The 13,765-nt window shown below is 38.3% G+C and overlaps 1 protein-coding gene across 4 annotated transcripts in view; it reads right to left on the bottom strand.

Moving 5' to 3' along the window:
• Positions 1-13,765, bottom strand: part of LOC127433917 (disks large homolog 2-like) — a 303,885-nt gene that overhangs the window by 49,745 nt on the left and 240,375 nt on the right. For all 4 annotated transcript variants that reach the window (XM_051686267.1, XM_051686270.1, XM_051686268.1 and 1 more), the window contains 2 exons: positions 12,019-12,121; positions 10,408-10,452 (listed from right to left, as the gene is read on the bottom strand). In XM_051686267.1, the coding sequence (XP_051542227.1) occupies positions 10,408-10,452; positions 12,019-12,121 (148 nt within the window). The remainder of the gene's footprint in view (positions 1-10,407; positions 10,453-12,018; positions 12,122-13,765) is intronic.

Here is a 13,765-nt window from a genome sequence, read left to right as displayed (position 1 = left end):
TATAAGCAAGGATAATCTAGTAGTACAGCTACAGGAAGGTGCTACTCACTTGCACTGACAGAATTTAGCCATATGCTTGATTTCTGCCACAGAGTTTAAGACAAACAACCTTTTTTTTTCACCAGCAATAATCGTGCAAAGATACAAAAATCTTTTACAAATTTGAGGTGGAAGTTTGAATGGGTATGTCACTTCTGCTGTTTTAAAGCTGCACTACGTAAGATTCTTTTGGTTACAATTAACAAAAGTTAATTATTGAGTGAGTATATAAAAATCTGTGTTCAAAACCCTGTCCTTGTCTTATCCCGATTCACTATGGTAAGCCTTCAATAATGATTTTTATATAGAGCAGTCGGATCAGATTTGGTGTGAAATTGCAGGCTTATGTCATTCGTCCATACGTGTTTACATCATGTCCCTAAGCTCAGAAAAGAAGGTCTGGCTGTGTCATGTTGGGGAAGATATGGCTGTTCAGTGCGTCGCAGTACAGGACAGCAGTGACGGGACATCAGTCTCCGGATGGATGTTTAACTTTCAACTGTTTGTTGCTATAATGCTTGGATATGTTTTCTGGTAGGGTTGATGAAGCTTATAGTTGTAATGCTTTAATGAATCGAACATTACTAATTTCTTTACTGATTGCGATGTATTCAATAGGCTATGTTTTCCCGGAAGTTACTGTAACATATTTACTTACAGGTGCATCTCAATAAATTAGAATGTCGTGGAAAAGTTCATTTATTTCAGTAATTCAACTCAAATTGTGAAACTCGTGTATTAAATAAATTCAATGCACACAGACTGAAGTAGTTTAAGTCTTTGGTTTTTTTAATTGTGATGATTTTGGCTCACATTTAACAAAAACCCACCAATTCACTATCTCAAAAAATTAGAATATGGTGACATGCCAATCAGCTAATCAACTCAAAACACCTGCAAAGGTTTCCTGAGCCTTCAAAATTGTCTCTCAGTTTGGTTCACTAGGCTACACGATCATGGGGAAGACTGCTGATCTGACAGTTGTCCAGAAGACAATCATTGACACCCTTCACAAGGAGGGTAAGCCACAAACATTCATTGCCAAAGAAGCTGGCAAAAAGTGTGGAAGAAAAAGATGCACAACCAACCGAGAGAACTGCAGCCTTATGATTGTCAAACAAAATCGATTCAAGAATTTGGGTGAACTTCACAAGGAATGGACTGAGGCTGGGGTCAAGGCATCAAGAGCCACCACACACAGACATGTCAAGGAATTTGGCTATAGTTGTCGTATTCCTCTTGTTAAGCCACTCCTGAACCACAGACAAGGTCAGAGGCGTCTTACCTGGGCTAAGGAGAAGAAGAACTGGACTGTTGCCCAGTGGTCCAAAGTCCTCTTTTCAGATGAGAGCAAGTTTTGTATTTCATTTGGAAACCAAGGTCCTAGAGTCTGGAGGAAGGGTGGAGAAGCTCATAGCCCAAGTTGCTTGAAGTCCAGTGTTAAGTTTCCACAGTCTGTGATGATTTGGGGTGCAATGTCATCTGCTGTTGTTGGTCCATTGTGTTTTTTGAAAACCAAAGTCACTGCACCCGTTTACCAAGACATTTTGGAGCACTTCATGCTTCCTTCTGCTGACCAGCTTTTTAAAGATGCTGATTTCATTTTCCAGCAGGATTTGGCACCTGCCCACACTGCCAAAAGCACCAAAAGTTGGTTAAATGACCATGGTGTTGGTGTGCTTGACTGGCCAGCAAACTCACCAGACCTGAACCCCATAGAGAATTTATGGGGTATTGTCAAGAGGAAAATGAGAAACAAGAGACCAAAAAATGCAGATGAACTGAAGGCCACTGTCAAAGAAACCTGGGCTTCATACCACCTCAGCAGTGCCACAAACTGATCACCTCCATGCCATGCCGAATTGAGGCAGTAATTAAAGCAAAAGGAGCCCCTACAAAGTATTGAGTACATATACAGTAAATGAACATACTTTCCAGAAGGCCAACAATTCACTAAAAATGTTTTTTTTATTGGTCTTATGATGTATTCTAATTTTTTGAGATAGTGAATTGGTGGGTTTTTGTTAAATGTGAGCCAAAATCATCACAATTAAAAGAACCAAAGACTTAAACTACTTCAGTCTGTGTGCATTGAATTTATTTAATACACGAGTTTCACAATTTGAGTTGAATTACTGAAATAAATGAACTTTTCCACGACATTCTAATTTATTGAGATGCACCTATATATTCATGACTTCTGAGTATTTTATAACATTGCAGCAGTTTCAAGATACCCATTTGTGTGTCCCTTAGAGTGTGTGTGCAGCTGTTTTCTTATTTCTTTTACCCCAGTCGCAGAAATGCACAAGTTGTTATGTCACTTTCCATTGCCCTTTTAGCAGATAGTGTGATTAAACTGAGTGGAGCGATCTCCGAGTGATCATCGGCAAAGCAGGTAACCTCAAACCATGAGATTCATCCACGAAGAAAATCAGTGCAGAAACACAACTCGCGTAAAATGTTCTTTCATAAATTGATTGCAATTTTAGGTTTCAACTACAGATGTCTCCAGAGAGCCTAAAGTTCTGTAGTGCAGTTTTAAGTATTCTGGGAATTGTTTCTCCTTGTATTGCAATGGCTCAGGGAGTTTCTAAAGAAATGGACCCTTTGAAAAGCCAATCTCAGCAGTCCCACAACACCCCTGCAGAAGGTGCAAGCTTGCATTTACCTCCACACATTAATGAGCTCTACCTCCACAGAATGAATCCCAAAACCTCAGGGGAACTGGATGGAGCCATAGAGAAAAGAGCAGCCAAGCTGGAACCATGGTTCTATGACTAAATACTCATAACGCTGACTATCGAGAATGCATTGTGAAAGCACTTCTGCTTCGTCTATACTAAACAGTTTTTGCATTGTGGATTCACAGCTATATCACACAATGAGGAAAGTGCAGTTACAATAAAACATTAATGGCAAGAGAATCGATTACTGTGGAGTAACAATACCCCTATCAAAGGTTCAATATATCTACTTAGCCATAATGCTGAGGAATACTCAGGAAATAATGGCTGAGAGAATGTTAGAGTTTCTGGTTCTGGAAGAGAACAGAATGTTAAAATTCTCCTGAAGCTACAGGAAGTGACATCACCCTGCTCTAGAAACCTCTGGCTGCTGTTTCTCCAGCAGCCACCTGAATAAAAAGCATCCTCTCCTCCTCCATCTGCTATAGTAACCTTCAAGTCTTTATTTACTGAAGGAGATTACTTAGCTGCCCACGTGCCAAAATTATTCTTCTGCATCCTAGTGTCACACACAACACTTCAGCCCCTCTAAGCTCTTGCCTGAAGGAGATCGGCACCTTTAAGACCCCATGAAATCAAAATTCGAGTATTGTGACTTTTAGTCCATATTTATTAGATTTAAAGTCATTTAAATGCTAGTGTACTCCTAAATGCTGACAAAAGTAACCTTTAGCAGACATACAACATTTAAAATGTACAGTTTCCCTTTACCAGGAAAATGGATAAAAAATGTTGAGGACTTATCCTGCACTAGAAAGATTTTTGACCGATCAAACACTCTTTATTGGGAGAACGTCCCTCCCCCTAATACCGACTAGCAAGTAGAAAATGGTTCATGTCTGTGATGTAACTACAGCCTATTGAATATTTTAAAAAGAGGGGGCAACCCTTTTAACATGTCCTGCCCAATCTTCCTGGAAGTTTGAAAGAAAACTGAGCTTGTCAAGCAATTTCATTGGGTCTTTAACTATGTCTCTCCTCAATATTGGTAATTCTTCTAAATTGTATCTCATCTACTGATAAAATCTAGATGCATAGGCTAAAATGGGATCATCCTTCGCAACAATGATAAAGCATGAGCTTAACATGAATAATGTACAGTCTTAACAAGCCCAGTTAGCTGACCTATGTTATCTTAAACAGAAATATGAACCCCAGACTGATGAGGAATAAAAGAGGATCACCTAGTATTAGAAAGACATTTGGCTACTATACATAAACCGTTATGTATCAATTATACAGTATGCCAAAAAAATAAAAATAAAATAATAATTGTAATATCACAGGGCACTCAGTCATTTGTTATGTTATGTCTGCTTTTCTAATTTAAAGATTTAATCACGTTGTTGTTGTTGTTGTTGTTGTGTAAAAATAAAATCTTAATATCAATGAATGCAACGCTCAATGAACTCTCTAAAGAGGAAGCATTAAAGACATTTATATAGCATTTCTTGAGTGCCCATTAAGTGTATAGTTTAGAAAAACTGCAGAGGACCAGACGTACTGTATGTTTGTGTAAGTTGGTGAACATGCAACCGTACTGCAAGTTTGTTATGTGTGTTTTGGGAGGGGGCTGTTGGTTTTTAGCAGGGGGCAGCAAGAAGAAAAGGCAAAGGAGGAAGAGGAGGTGAGGGGCGGAGACCGTGGGTGCAGAAAAACAGGCATGGCTGCTGACCCTGACCCTGTAGAGTAAATTTATTAAATAAAAAAAGGAAAAATCCCATCTTTTATGAGTTTTGTAGCTTTTAGTTCATCTCTTTTAGTTTTAAAGCCATCTATAAGCTAGTGTACTAAATGCTGACAATTTTAACTTTTAGCAGATATACTATATTGCCAAAAGTATTCGCTCATCTGCCTTTAGACGCATATGAAATTAAGTGACATCCCATTCTTAATACATAGGGTTTAATATGACGTCGGCCCACCCTTTGCAGCTATAACAGTTTCAACTCTTCTGGGAAGGCTTTCCACAAGGTTTAGGAGTGTGTTTATGGGAATTTTGACCATTCTTCCAGAAGCGCATTTGTGAGGTCAGACACTGATGTTGGATGAGAAGGCCTGGCTCGCAGTCTTCGCTCTAATTCATCCCAAAGGTGCTCTATCGGGTTGAGGTCAGGACTCTGTGCAGGCCAGTCAAGTTCTTCCACACCAAACTTGCTCATCCATGTCTTTATGGACCTTGCTTTGTGCACTGGTGCGCAGTCATGTTGGAACAGGAAGGGGCCATCCCTAAACTGTTCCCACAAAGTTGGGAGCATGGAATTGTCCAAAATCTCTTGGTATGCTGAAGCATTCAGAGTTCCTTTCACTGGAACTAAGGGGCCAAGCCCAGCTCCTGAAAAACAACCCCACACCATAATCCCCCCTCCACCAAACTTCACAGTTTGCACAATGCAGTCAGACAAGTACCGTTCTCCTGGCAATCGCCAAACCCAGACTCGTCCATCAGATTGCCAGATGGAGAAGCGTGATTCGTCACTCCGGAGAACGCGTCTCCACTGCTCTAGAGTCCAGTGGTGGCATGCTTTACACCACTGCATCCGACGCTTTGCATTGCACTTGCTGATGTATGGCTTGGATGCAGCTGCTCGGCCATGGAAACCCATTCCATGAAGCTCTCTACGCACTGTTCTTGAGCTAATCTGAAGGCCACATGAACTTTGGAGGTCTGTAGTGATTGACTCTGCAGAAAGTTGGTGACCTCTGCGCACTATGCGCCTCAGCATCCGCTGACCCCGCTCTGTCATTTTACGTGGCCTACCACTTCGTGGCTGAGTTGCTGTCATTCCCAATCGCTTCCACTTTGTTATAATACCTCTGACAGTTGACTGTGGAATATTTAGAAGCGAGGAAATTTCACGACTGGACTTGTTGCACAGGTGGCATCCTATCACAATACCACGCTGGAATTCACTGAGCTCCTGAGAGCGGCCCATTCTTTCACAAATGTTTGTAGAAGCAGTCTGCATGCCTAGGTGCTTCATTTTATACACCTGTGGCCATGGAAGTGATTGGAACACCTGAATTCAATTATTTGGATGGGTGAGCGAATACTTTTGGCAATATAGTGTATGTGCATTTACAATTTATAGTCTTTCTCTTACAGGTAAACAGAACATTGATGATTAGGGCTGGGTATTGATACAGATTTCCCGATTCGATTCCGATTCACAAGCTCTCAATTCAATTCAATTCTGATTTCGATTAAATATCGATTCATCACACATTTTAGCTTTTAAAAATGAACAAATCCATGTATTCAATCAATAAACATGATAATATATTGCATATTATTTTTTGTAACATGTTTACTGTTTAATAAAATAATTACATTGATTTGCTGAGCACGTGTTAAAACTGGTACTGTCTCTTTAAGGAAACCCGGCATTTTTGTAAACAACGTCTGTAAATGAGCGCATGTTAACGAGAGAGGACTCAAATCTCTTCTGTCCTACACGTGATTAGAATTAAATGTTTATTTTTTGTTTTTGATCAACAACTGACTGTAGAGAACAGAAATGGTATTAAAACAGACATTATTCAATGACAAATGGGTGGCATGGATCTCGTCTTTGGACACACACACATTACATGGAACAACTTTTACTCTTAACACGCAGTGAAAGGATCTCGCTGCTGAATACTCCACCACTATACTACACAGTCACTGGTGAGTGAAATCTAAACATTTACCAGGCGGTTGCCAATATACATTTTAGTCGCATAGCGCGAAATTTGGTTGCAATTGCGCGTGATTTCCTCTCATTATAGTGGAGGGTTGTGCACTGAGTAAAAGATTGATCATGGGATTTAAAGATCAGTCTCGAGAACGTTCAAACGAAGATCGCAATGCATCGGAAAATCAATATTTTTACCAACCCCTATTGATGGCTCATCCTGCACGCACGGGCATATACAAATTTTGGTACAATAAAATGCCCTTTAGAATGAGTATGTCCCCTCCTTCTAATACCACCTGCCTTTGACTAACAATAGTGGCAAATCATGGATCAAAGCCTAGATGTACACAAAATCCTATTGGTTATGTTTTTCAAAAAGAGACAAGCTCTTTGAAATGTAAAATTCTCAACTTTCTGTATCAGTAGGAAATTTGTCTACACTAGAAAGAGAACTGTACTTATCAAGTGATTTTATGGGGGATATTAATGCTTTATAAAGTCTATTAAGCTAACTATAATATTTTTTCAAGTAATTCTGTAACATAATAAACCCCACTGTTCTACATTTAAATGAGTAATTAATCTGATTCAGTCCCTCCGTGCTAAGTTATAAATATTAAATGTACATCTAATATTTCTGATTAATTGCTTGTGTTTGTATTGTTCCTCATTTGTAAGTCCCTTTGCATAAAAACACGTTCAATTTATAAATATATATCAGAATCTTGGCAAAACTGCTCAATCCCCCAGGATTCATTTGTAACGTCTGTCTCTGTCTGTGTGTATGTACAGTACTGAATAGCAGCCATCATGTGTTTAACAGGTGGGTTAAAGCCAAAGACACACTCAAGAATAGGAGCCGAGGAATTTTATCAACTGAGGCAGCAGGCAAGGGAAAACAAAAAGGTGCACACAGGATTATCAGGAGAGCAAGGACTCTTTCTGTCCCATCTCCTGAATGAGAAGCCCATGGTCAGAGCTGCCACTGAGGCAAGAATGAGACCACATTCCACAGCCAGACTGCAAAGAGTTAGACCTGTTTCAAACTGCAGAGCAACTACAACAGAAGGCTATTGTGCTTTCACACTGGCAGCGTTTCTGATGTGTAAGAGAGCTGTATTTCTATGCAGAAAAATAAAGTGATTTCTGGGTAAATACATTGAATATTCCTTTTAATTACAGCCATTGTTGTGACGGGGACTACAATTGCATCTAAATAGTAATTAATCTGCATGGAATGGCACCCAAAACCCAAACTGTAGCTATAAGTGGCTTAAATCATCTGAATTCATATTAAGCAGTTCTCAGGGCCAGCAAAGCCTTCTCTGCTGGCCTAAAATGCCAAATAAATAAATATTTTTCATCCTTTCATTCTCAATCACCTTTTTGCCTATGTATTTTTAATCGCTTTCCACTCTTAATTAATCTACAAACAAATGGAGAAAAACGAAAAGTTTATCCAGTCAGAATTTATTCCTTGATGCTTACAAGCAAAGTATGACAACTGTTTCACAAATCGCATGCCTGAAGCAGCGCGTGAGTTTGAGCTACACCCAGAATTTCAGAATTTCTTCAGAATACCTCAACAGTGCAAATGAATGAGCAACTAAAGTCAGATTGTCAGATTCATCAGCCAATCATATGTCCCGTTTGAGGCCTTCTAGCTGGCCTTGAGTGACGCAATCACGCTTTAAGTGATGTGTAATTTGAAAGTGAAGAGCGCACGAGTCGTCTGTCATTACTGCCGCTATCGCCATTGAGAAAGAGATCCTTATGGATTTAAAAACACAAGATGTTCTGCATGATCGTGTGATTGATTAATTTATTAATCAGGAAAGATGGGCTGATTTTCACTTCAAGTAAATTGGTAAGTGCTTTTTGCATTGTTATAACAACATCAAGAGTTTTCTAAGTGTAAATTAGGCTGCTTGAGCATTCAGTGTCAGTTTTGAAAAGTAGTGCTGCATTCCATTCAACTCGGAAAGTCAGATTTTACAACTTCCTACTAGGAAAAGTGCAATGGAATGCATCTTGAAGTCAGAATTACAACTTGTAGGCTCGTGCAGAAATTCTCAGCTCCGATTTCGCCAAGACATGGGCGTATGATGTCACACAAACATGTCTTTCAAACAATTACATCAAAGTAAGTGATAAACATTCACTTTATTAAGTAATATCGATAAATAAGTTCGTTTCCACATTACATGATATTAAAGCTTGTTTAAAAAATGCCTGCAGAAACAGGTGTATAAAACATTATAATCTCTTTTGATAATCAAACACCTGAAGCACAAATGCTAGCTCTGCATCATTGTTTATCAGTTGGGTTACTAGGAGACATCTCTAATGAGAGTCAAACCCCTGCAAAGCAAACGGGAGTGTTGCAGTTTTGTTTCCTTAAACGTCATCTTCCGAATATCGGGGAATGGAATGCATTCAGAAATATCAAGTAGAAATATCCCACATCCAACTTGAATGGAACGCAGCATAACCGTGTACCCTGACGAAACAAAATTTATTGCAAGCAACATTTAAATCGCAAATATTATTAGATAGATTTTCCAGGTATTATAGACCTCCTTGGTTGATTCAAATGAAAAATTATGATTTTTGAATGTCTGTTCGGGATACGTTCATTTCACAAAACAGTCATGCTGCAGTTAAAATTAGGCTTGCTTGAGCATTAAGTGTCGTTTCAAGTTCTGGCTTTCGTGCGTGGATGGGTTTTTAAAATGTCAATTGGTATTATTAGTTAGCTGCGACATAATGTATGATGCCCAAAGGCATAGGGTGTCTTATTCGTTGTGAAACTGTGTTTTCTTAATGGCATGAATCACACTGAAAGCCTAGACTTTAAATGCACGGCCCGCCACTGATATTAAGTCATATTTATTGAATAGAAAGTGCTGTGTCTGTGCCTATGACTGTTCAGTTTGAGACAAACTTTTGTCATTTTGCACATTATTAAAATATGTAAAACTTACTAAAATTAATGAACATAACATAATTTGCATCAAGCCCAACAGAAGTCTTTGTCAAACAATGGGTGAGTAGATGACGTCAGTATTGCTTCATTAAAGCCTATATTGCAAATATAGTTCAGTGTGCTACCAGTGTCAAATTTAACACTTTTCTTTGTTTTAGTCTTTTGACCAAAATGTCCTTTAAATTTAGTCAATATTTTGTAATGTCATATTTATTCATTTTAGTCTGTCTTACTCTGGAAAAAAAAAGGCATATAATTATATTCAAAAAACATTATTTTAGCTATATTAATATTATATTAACATATTTTAATATATTTATGTTTATTTTATATATCTATAATATATTTATTTTAATATATTCTAACACGAATGTGAAAAATTACAAAAACTTGTTACAGACTAGACTGTGCATTGTTAATATCTTGCAGTATTATTTTTTTCTCATATTTTTGTCGAAAGTATGTTTTAATTAAAACCGTTTAATTATTGTCATGATGTGTTATTTTCATCTTGTCTTTGTTACTGTTGACAAACAACCTTTTTGTAAAAGACCATCTAAGTGATACGTTCATGTATGCTTCTGCTATGCTCCTGCACCGTTCTGCTTAGAAGGGCAAAGAGAATTCTTTAACCTTTAACATCGGCACCAAAAAAAAATAAAAAAACACACACAAAAAAAACAAAACAACATGCTACTTTCGCGTGCGGTGCAAAACAGGTCTTAGACAGAACTTGAGCTCTAGAGGTCTGGTCCTTAACCCAGCGCCTTCAGATCAAAGCATTTCAACTCTCCTGGAGTTCTCAAATCCTCATGAGAATGTATAACAAAGAGCTAAACCTTATGTAACTAATGTATAGTAATGGAGTCTATAGAACTTTGCTCGTGGTCTAGTTCTGTGCAGTCTGTCTATGTGGTACTGCTCTTGACTCAGGCGCTGATCACATGGCACAAACCTGTAGTTGGAGGTGGGGCTCGGTGTGGAGAGCACAGGGCAAGTTCTGACGGGTGAGAAAAGAGAGGACATATCAGTACACACCTGAGCACACGGTCACATTTGTCTCTCTCACGTTATCAAAGACTGTATACACATGAGCACACACCTGCAGCTCATGTTATGCACAACTCATAAATGGTTTACTCTATCATGGGAAATATGAGTGCCAGAAATATCCTAAGCTTGTTTTCTGTGTAGCCACTATTTAAAGGTGAAGTATTCAATTTGCGCACCACAAACGGCACCAAAAGTAACTAAAAAAGTAATGACAGTTTTCAATACATTTCCTGGACACTCTTCCCAGTATCCCCCATTCTAATCACACAGTTAGTCCTGCCCCAAATTCACCCCATTTGTTAAGCCAATCTTGCCATGTCGGGCTAGTCAGGATGCTCAAACAAACAGAGCAATGTTTTCATAATGCCACATTTTCAGCATGTTTTCTGCTGAGTTCAACGTGCTACCAGTGTTAATTTTAACCGTTTTTTGTTTTAGTCATAGTTTTAGTCTTTGATGAAAATGTCCTTTAAATTTGATCACAAAATTTTTGTTTTATATTAATTTCTTTTAGTCAGTTTTACTCAGTTTTGCCATATAATTTTTGTCAACAAAAATAACATTTTAGTTGACAATAATGTGCAAAATGACAAAAACGGTTACAGTCTATAGACTAGTGCAATGTTAATATCTTACATTATTATTTTTTTCTCATCATACAGTATGTTTTAATTAAAATCATTTAAATATCATCATGACGTGTCTTTTTCGCCTCGTCTATGTTAATTTTATTGAGCCAAACTGTTTTCACTTTTCGGGAAATTTTTGGATAACAACACTACAACCAAATCTACAAAACTTACGAATGGTTTATTTATAGTTGTCTTTGCAAATTAAGCTGACATGGGGGAAACATTAAGTAATAAAACAATATATAAAATAAGACACAATATACGAAATATATATTATACTATATATATTTTATTATCAAATATAATATTAATAATAGCAGCACCAATCAGAATTGCAAAAAAAAATTTTTGGTTCCAAACAAATTGTGCAAACACACCTACCTGTTTGGCCAAACAGATAGCCCTGCCTCAACCTCACACCATTAGTTGAGACACTGTGTTTACACTTAGGGGAAGTAAAACTACAAATGGCTTACTTATAATTATATACTGTATGCATATTAAACTGGTATATATAAGTATTCTAATGGAAAAATTGCACACTTCACCTTTAATAAAAATAAAATTCTTGGTGAACCCAGGACTACAGTGATGCATCACACCTTATCTGTATGAGAGTCCAGAGCAGCCAGACCCTCTAACTGACACTTATCAAACATGGCAACTCAACACTCCAAGGGCACATGGGCTATTCTGTAAGAGTAAGTAGAAATAAAGAGCACACCGGGCTGGGTTTAGCTCAGAAATATCTGGATGAGTTGTGTTTCTGCCCTGCCTGCAGCTAAAGGTGACCTCTGCACTCTCAATGGCTCCGTGATTAAGGATCATGTGACTCTCAGTGGCAACAGTGTTTGGTCAGGGGGGAACTGACGGATACTTACCCTCGGGTCGGTATTGGGCGATGATGGTTACCGTCTGTCCCGCCCCTTTCAGTGCAGCTGCTGCCTGTTCGTGAGTGGCACCTCGCAGATCGATTCCATTAACCTGTAACCGATCACAATAATGGAAGTTACATCAACAGCATCAAGCATGTCATCAGTACCATTTACCTGAAATACAAACTAAATGGCCATCAAGAACAATGCAAGTATTGCTGTAAATTTGCCATTTAAAGGAATAGTTCACCCAATAGTTCTGATCATTAACTCACCCTTATGCCATCTCAAACTTGTGACTATTTTTTTTCTGTGGAACACAAATGAATGATCTCGTCATGGAGACTGCAGACGTCAAGATTAATAGTGAAAAAGGATAAACATTTTGGTCTGTTCTCACCCAAAATCAATCATATTGCTTCAGAAGACATGGATTAAACAACTGGAGTCATATAAATTTCCTTTATGCTGCTTTTATGTCCTCTTGGAGCTTTGAAGTATTGGTCCCCATTGACTTGCATTGTATGGATATACGTATTCACACCATATCTCCATCAAAATATCTTTGTTTACGTTCTGCAGAAGAAAGAAAATGATCCGACTTTGAGATGCCATAAGGGTGAGTAAATAAGAATTTTTGGGTGAACTATTCCTTTAACAGTTTGACACAAAGCCCATATGTATTGGAGCAAACTTATGGCACAAGGGTTTGCTAGAACACTATATGTTCAAACACGAGTGACAACTGTATATATCTAACTCTTTGGGATCTGGAAGCAAACATGCATAATATACTGTACTTGCATAAGACATTTTACAGATATGTCAACAAACACTAAATAAATACTGTGCAGACTTTCCTGCAGAATTCTGTTTTTGCAGTTGAGACTGAGAATAATGACTAGCAGTTCAGTCAGATAATAATTCAACAACCGCTCTCATGAATTCAGTGAGTTCATTCCATGAATGATTCAGACTGATACCTTGTGAGTTTGAGTCTTTTTGAGCTATTCATTGAATGAACCGGGTCATAAGAGTAATTTTTTGTGAATCTAACTACACTAATTACACTGTACAGTATTTTACCACTTGTTGTCTTATGTTGTTGTGAAGTATGCAGTCGTTTTATCTCATCACATTTAATTCAGACTAACAAAAGCTCACAAAACTTAGGGTAAAATCTAATGTTCTCACTGTTATAATGTACATTCAGCTGTGGTGGAGCGCCACGGCTTAATAGTGGTGTGTTAAACACTACACTGACCTGACCTTTATTAATGTCTTAAATTCTCAGTATTAAAAAAGCAGCATTACTGTCAGTGTTATTAAAGTGCTATGTCAGATATACATTGGTGTGGCTCTCAAAAAGTGTGATATCTTGCTGCAGAGCAGCCTGGAGTGATCTGGCTCTAGAAACCCCTGCTGTGATCCATCTCCAGAAGCGTGCAGATCTTCAGCTCAACAGAAGGCTGCAGTAGGGGATCGGTGGGTGGCAGTGCCTGAAGGCTAGTCTGCAACAACTGGGTCTAATGCACACAGACCATCCACAGTAATTTCACTGACCATCTGATGCATTTTACACTTTCTCAATCAGATAAGATTAAATCTGATGGGATGACTTTATGCAACTATTGGGAGTAAATGACTAGGCATGTTTATGTGGTTTGTGTGGTGTTTCAGTGTGCCTGTAGCGTGTCCTCATGCTCATTTAACAGTGTGAACTCAGGAGGTACACCACAGCTATTCTTAGACT

This window comes from Myxocyprinus asiaticus, chromosome 43 (assembly GCF_019703515.2).
Source record: "Myxocyprinus asiaticus isolate MX2 ecotype Aquarium Trade chromosome 43, UBuf_Myxa_2, whole genome shotgun sequence".
In the NCBI taxonomy this organism is placed as follows: Eukaryota; Metazoa; Chordata; class Actinopteri; order Cypriniformes; family Catostomidae; genus Myxocyprinus; species Myxocyprinus asiaticus.
Note: the sequence above shows the minus strand (reverse complement) of the source record. Positions and strands in the feature narration are given on the sequence as shown.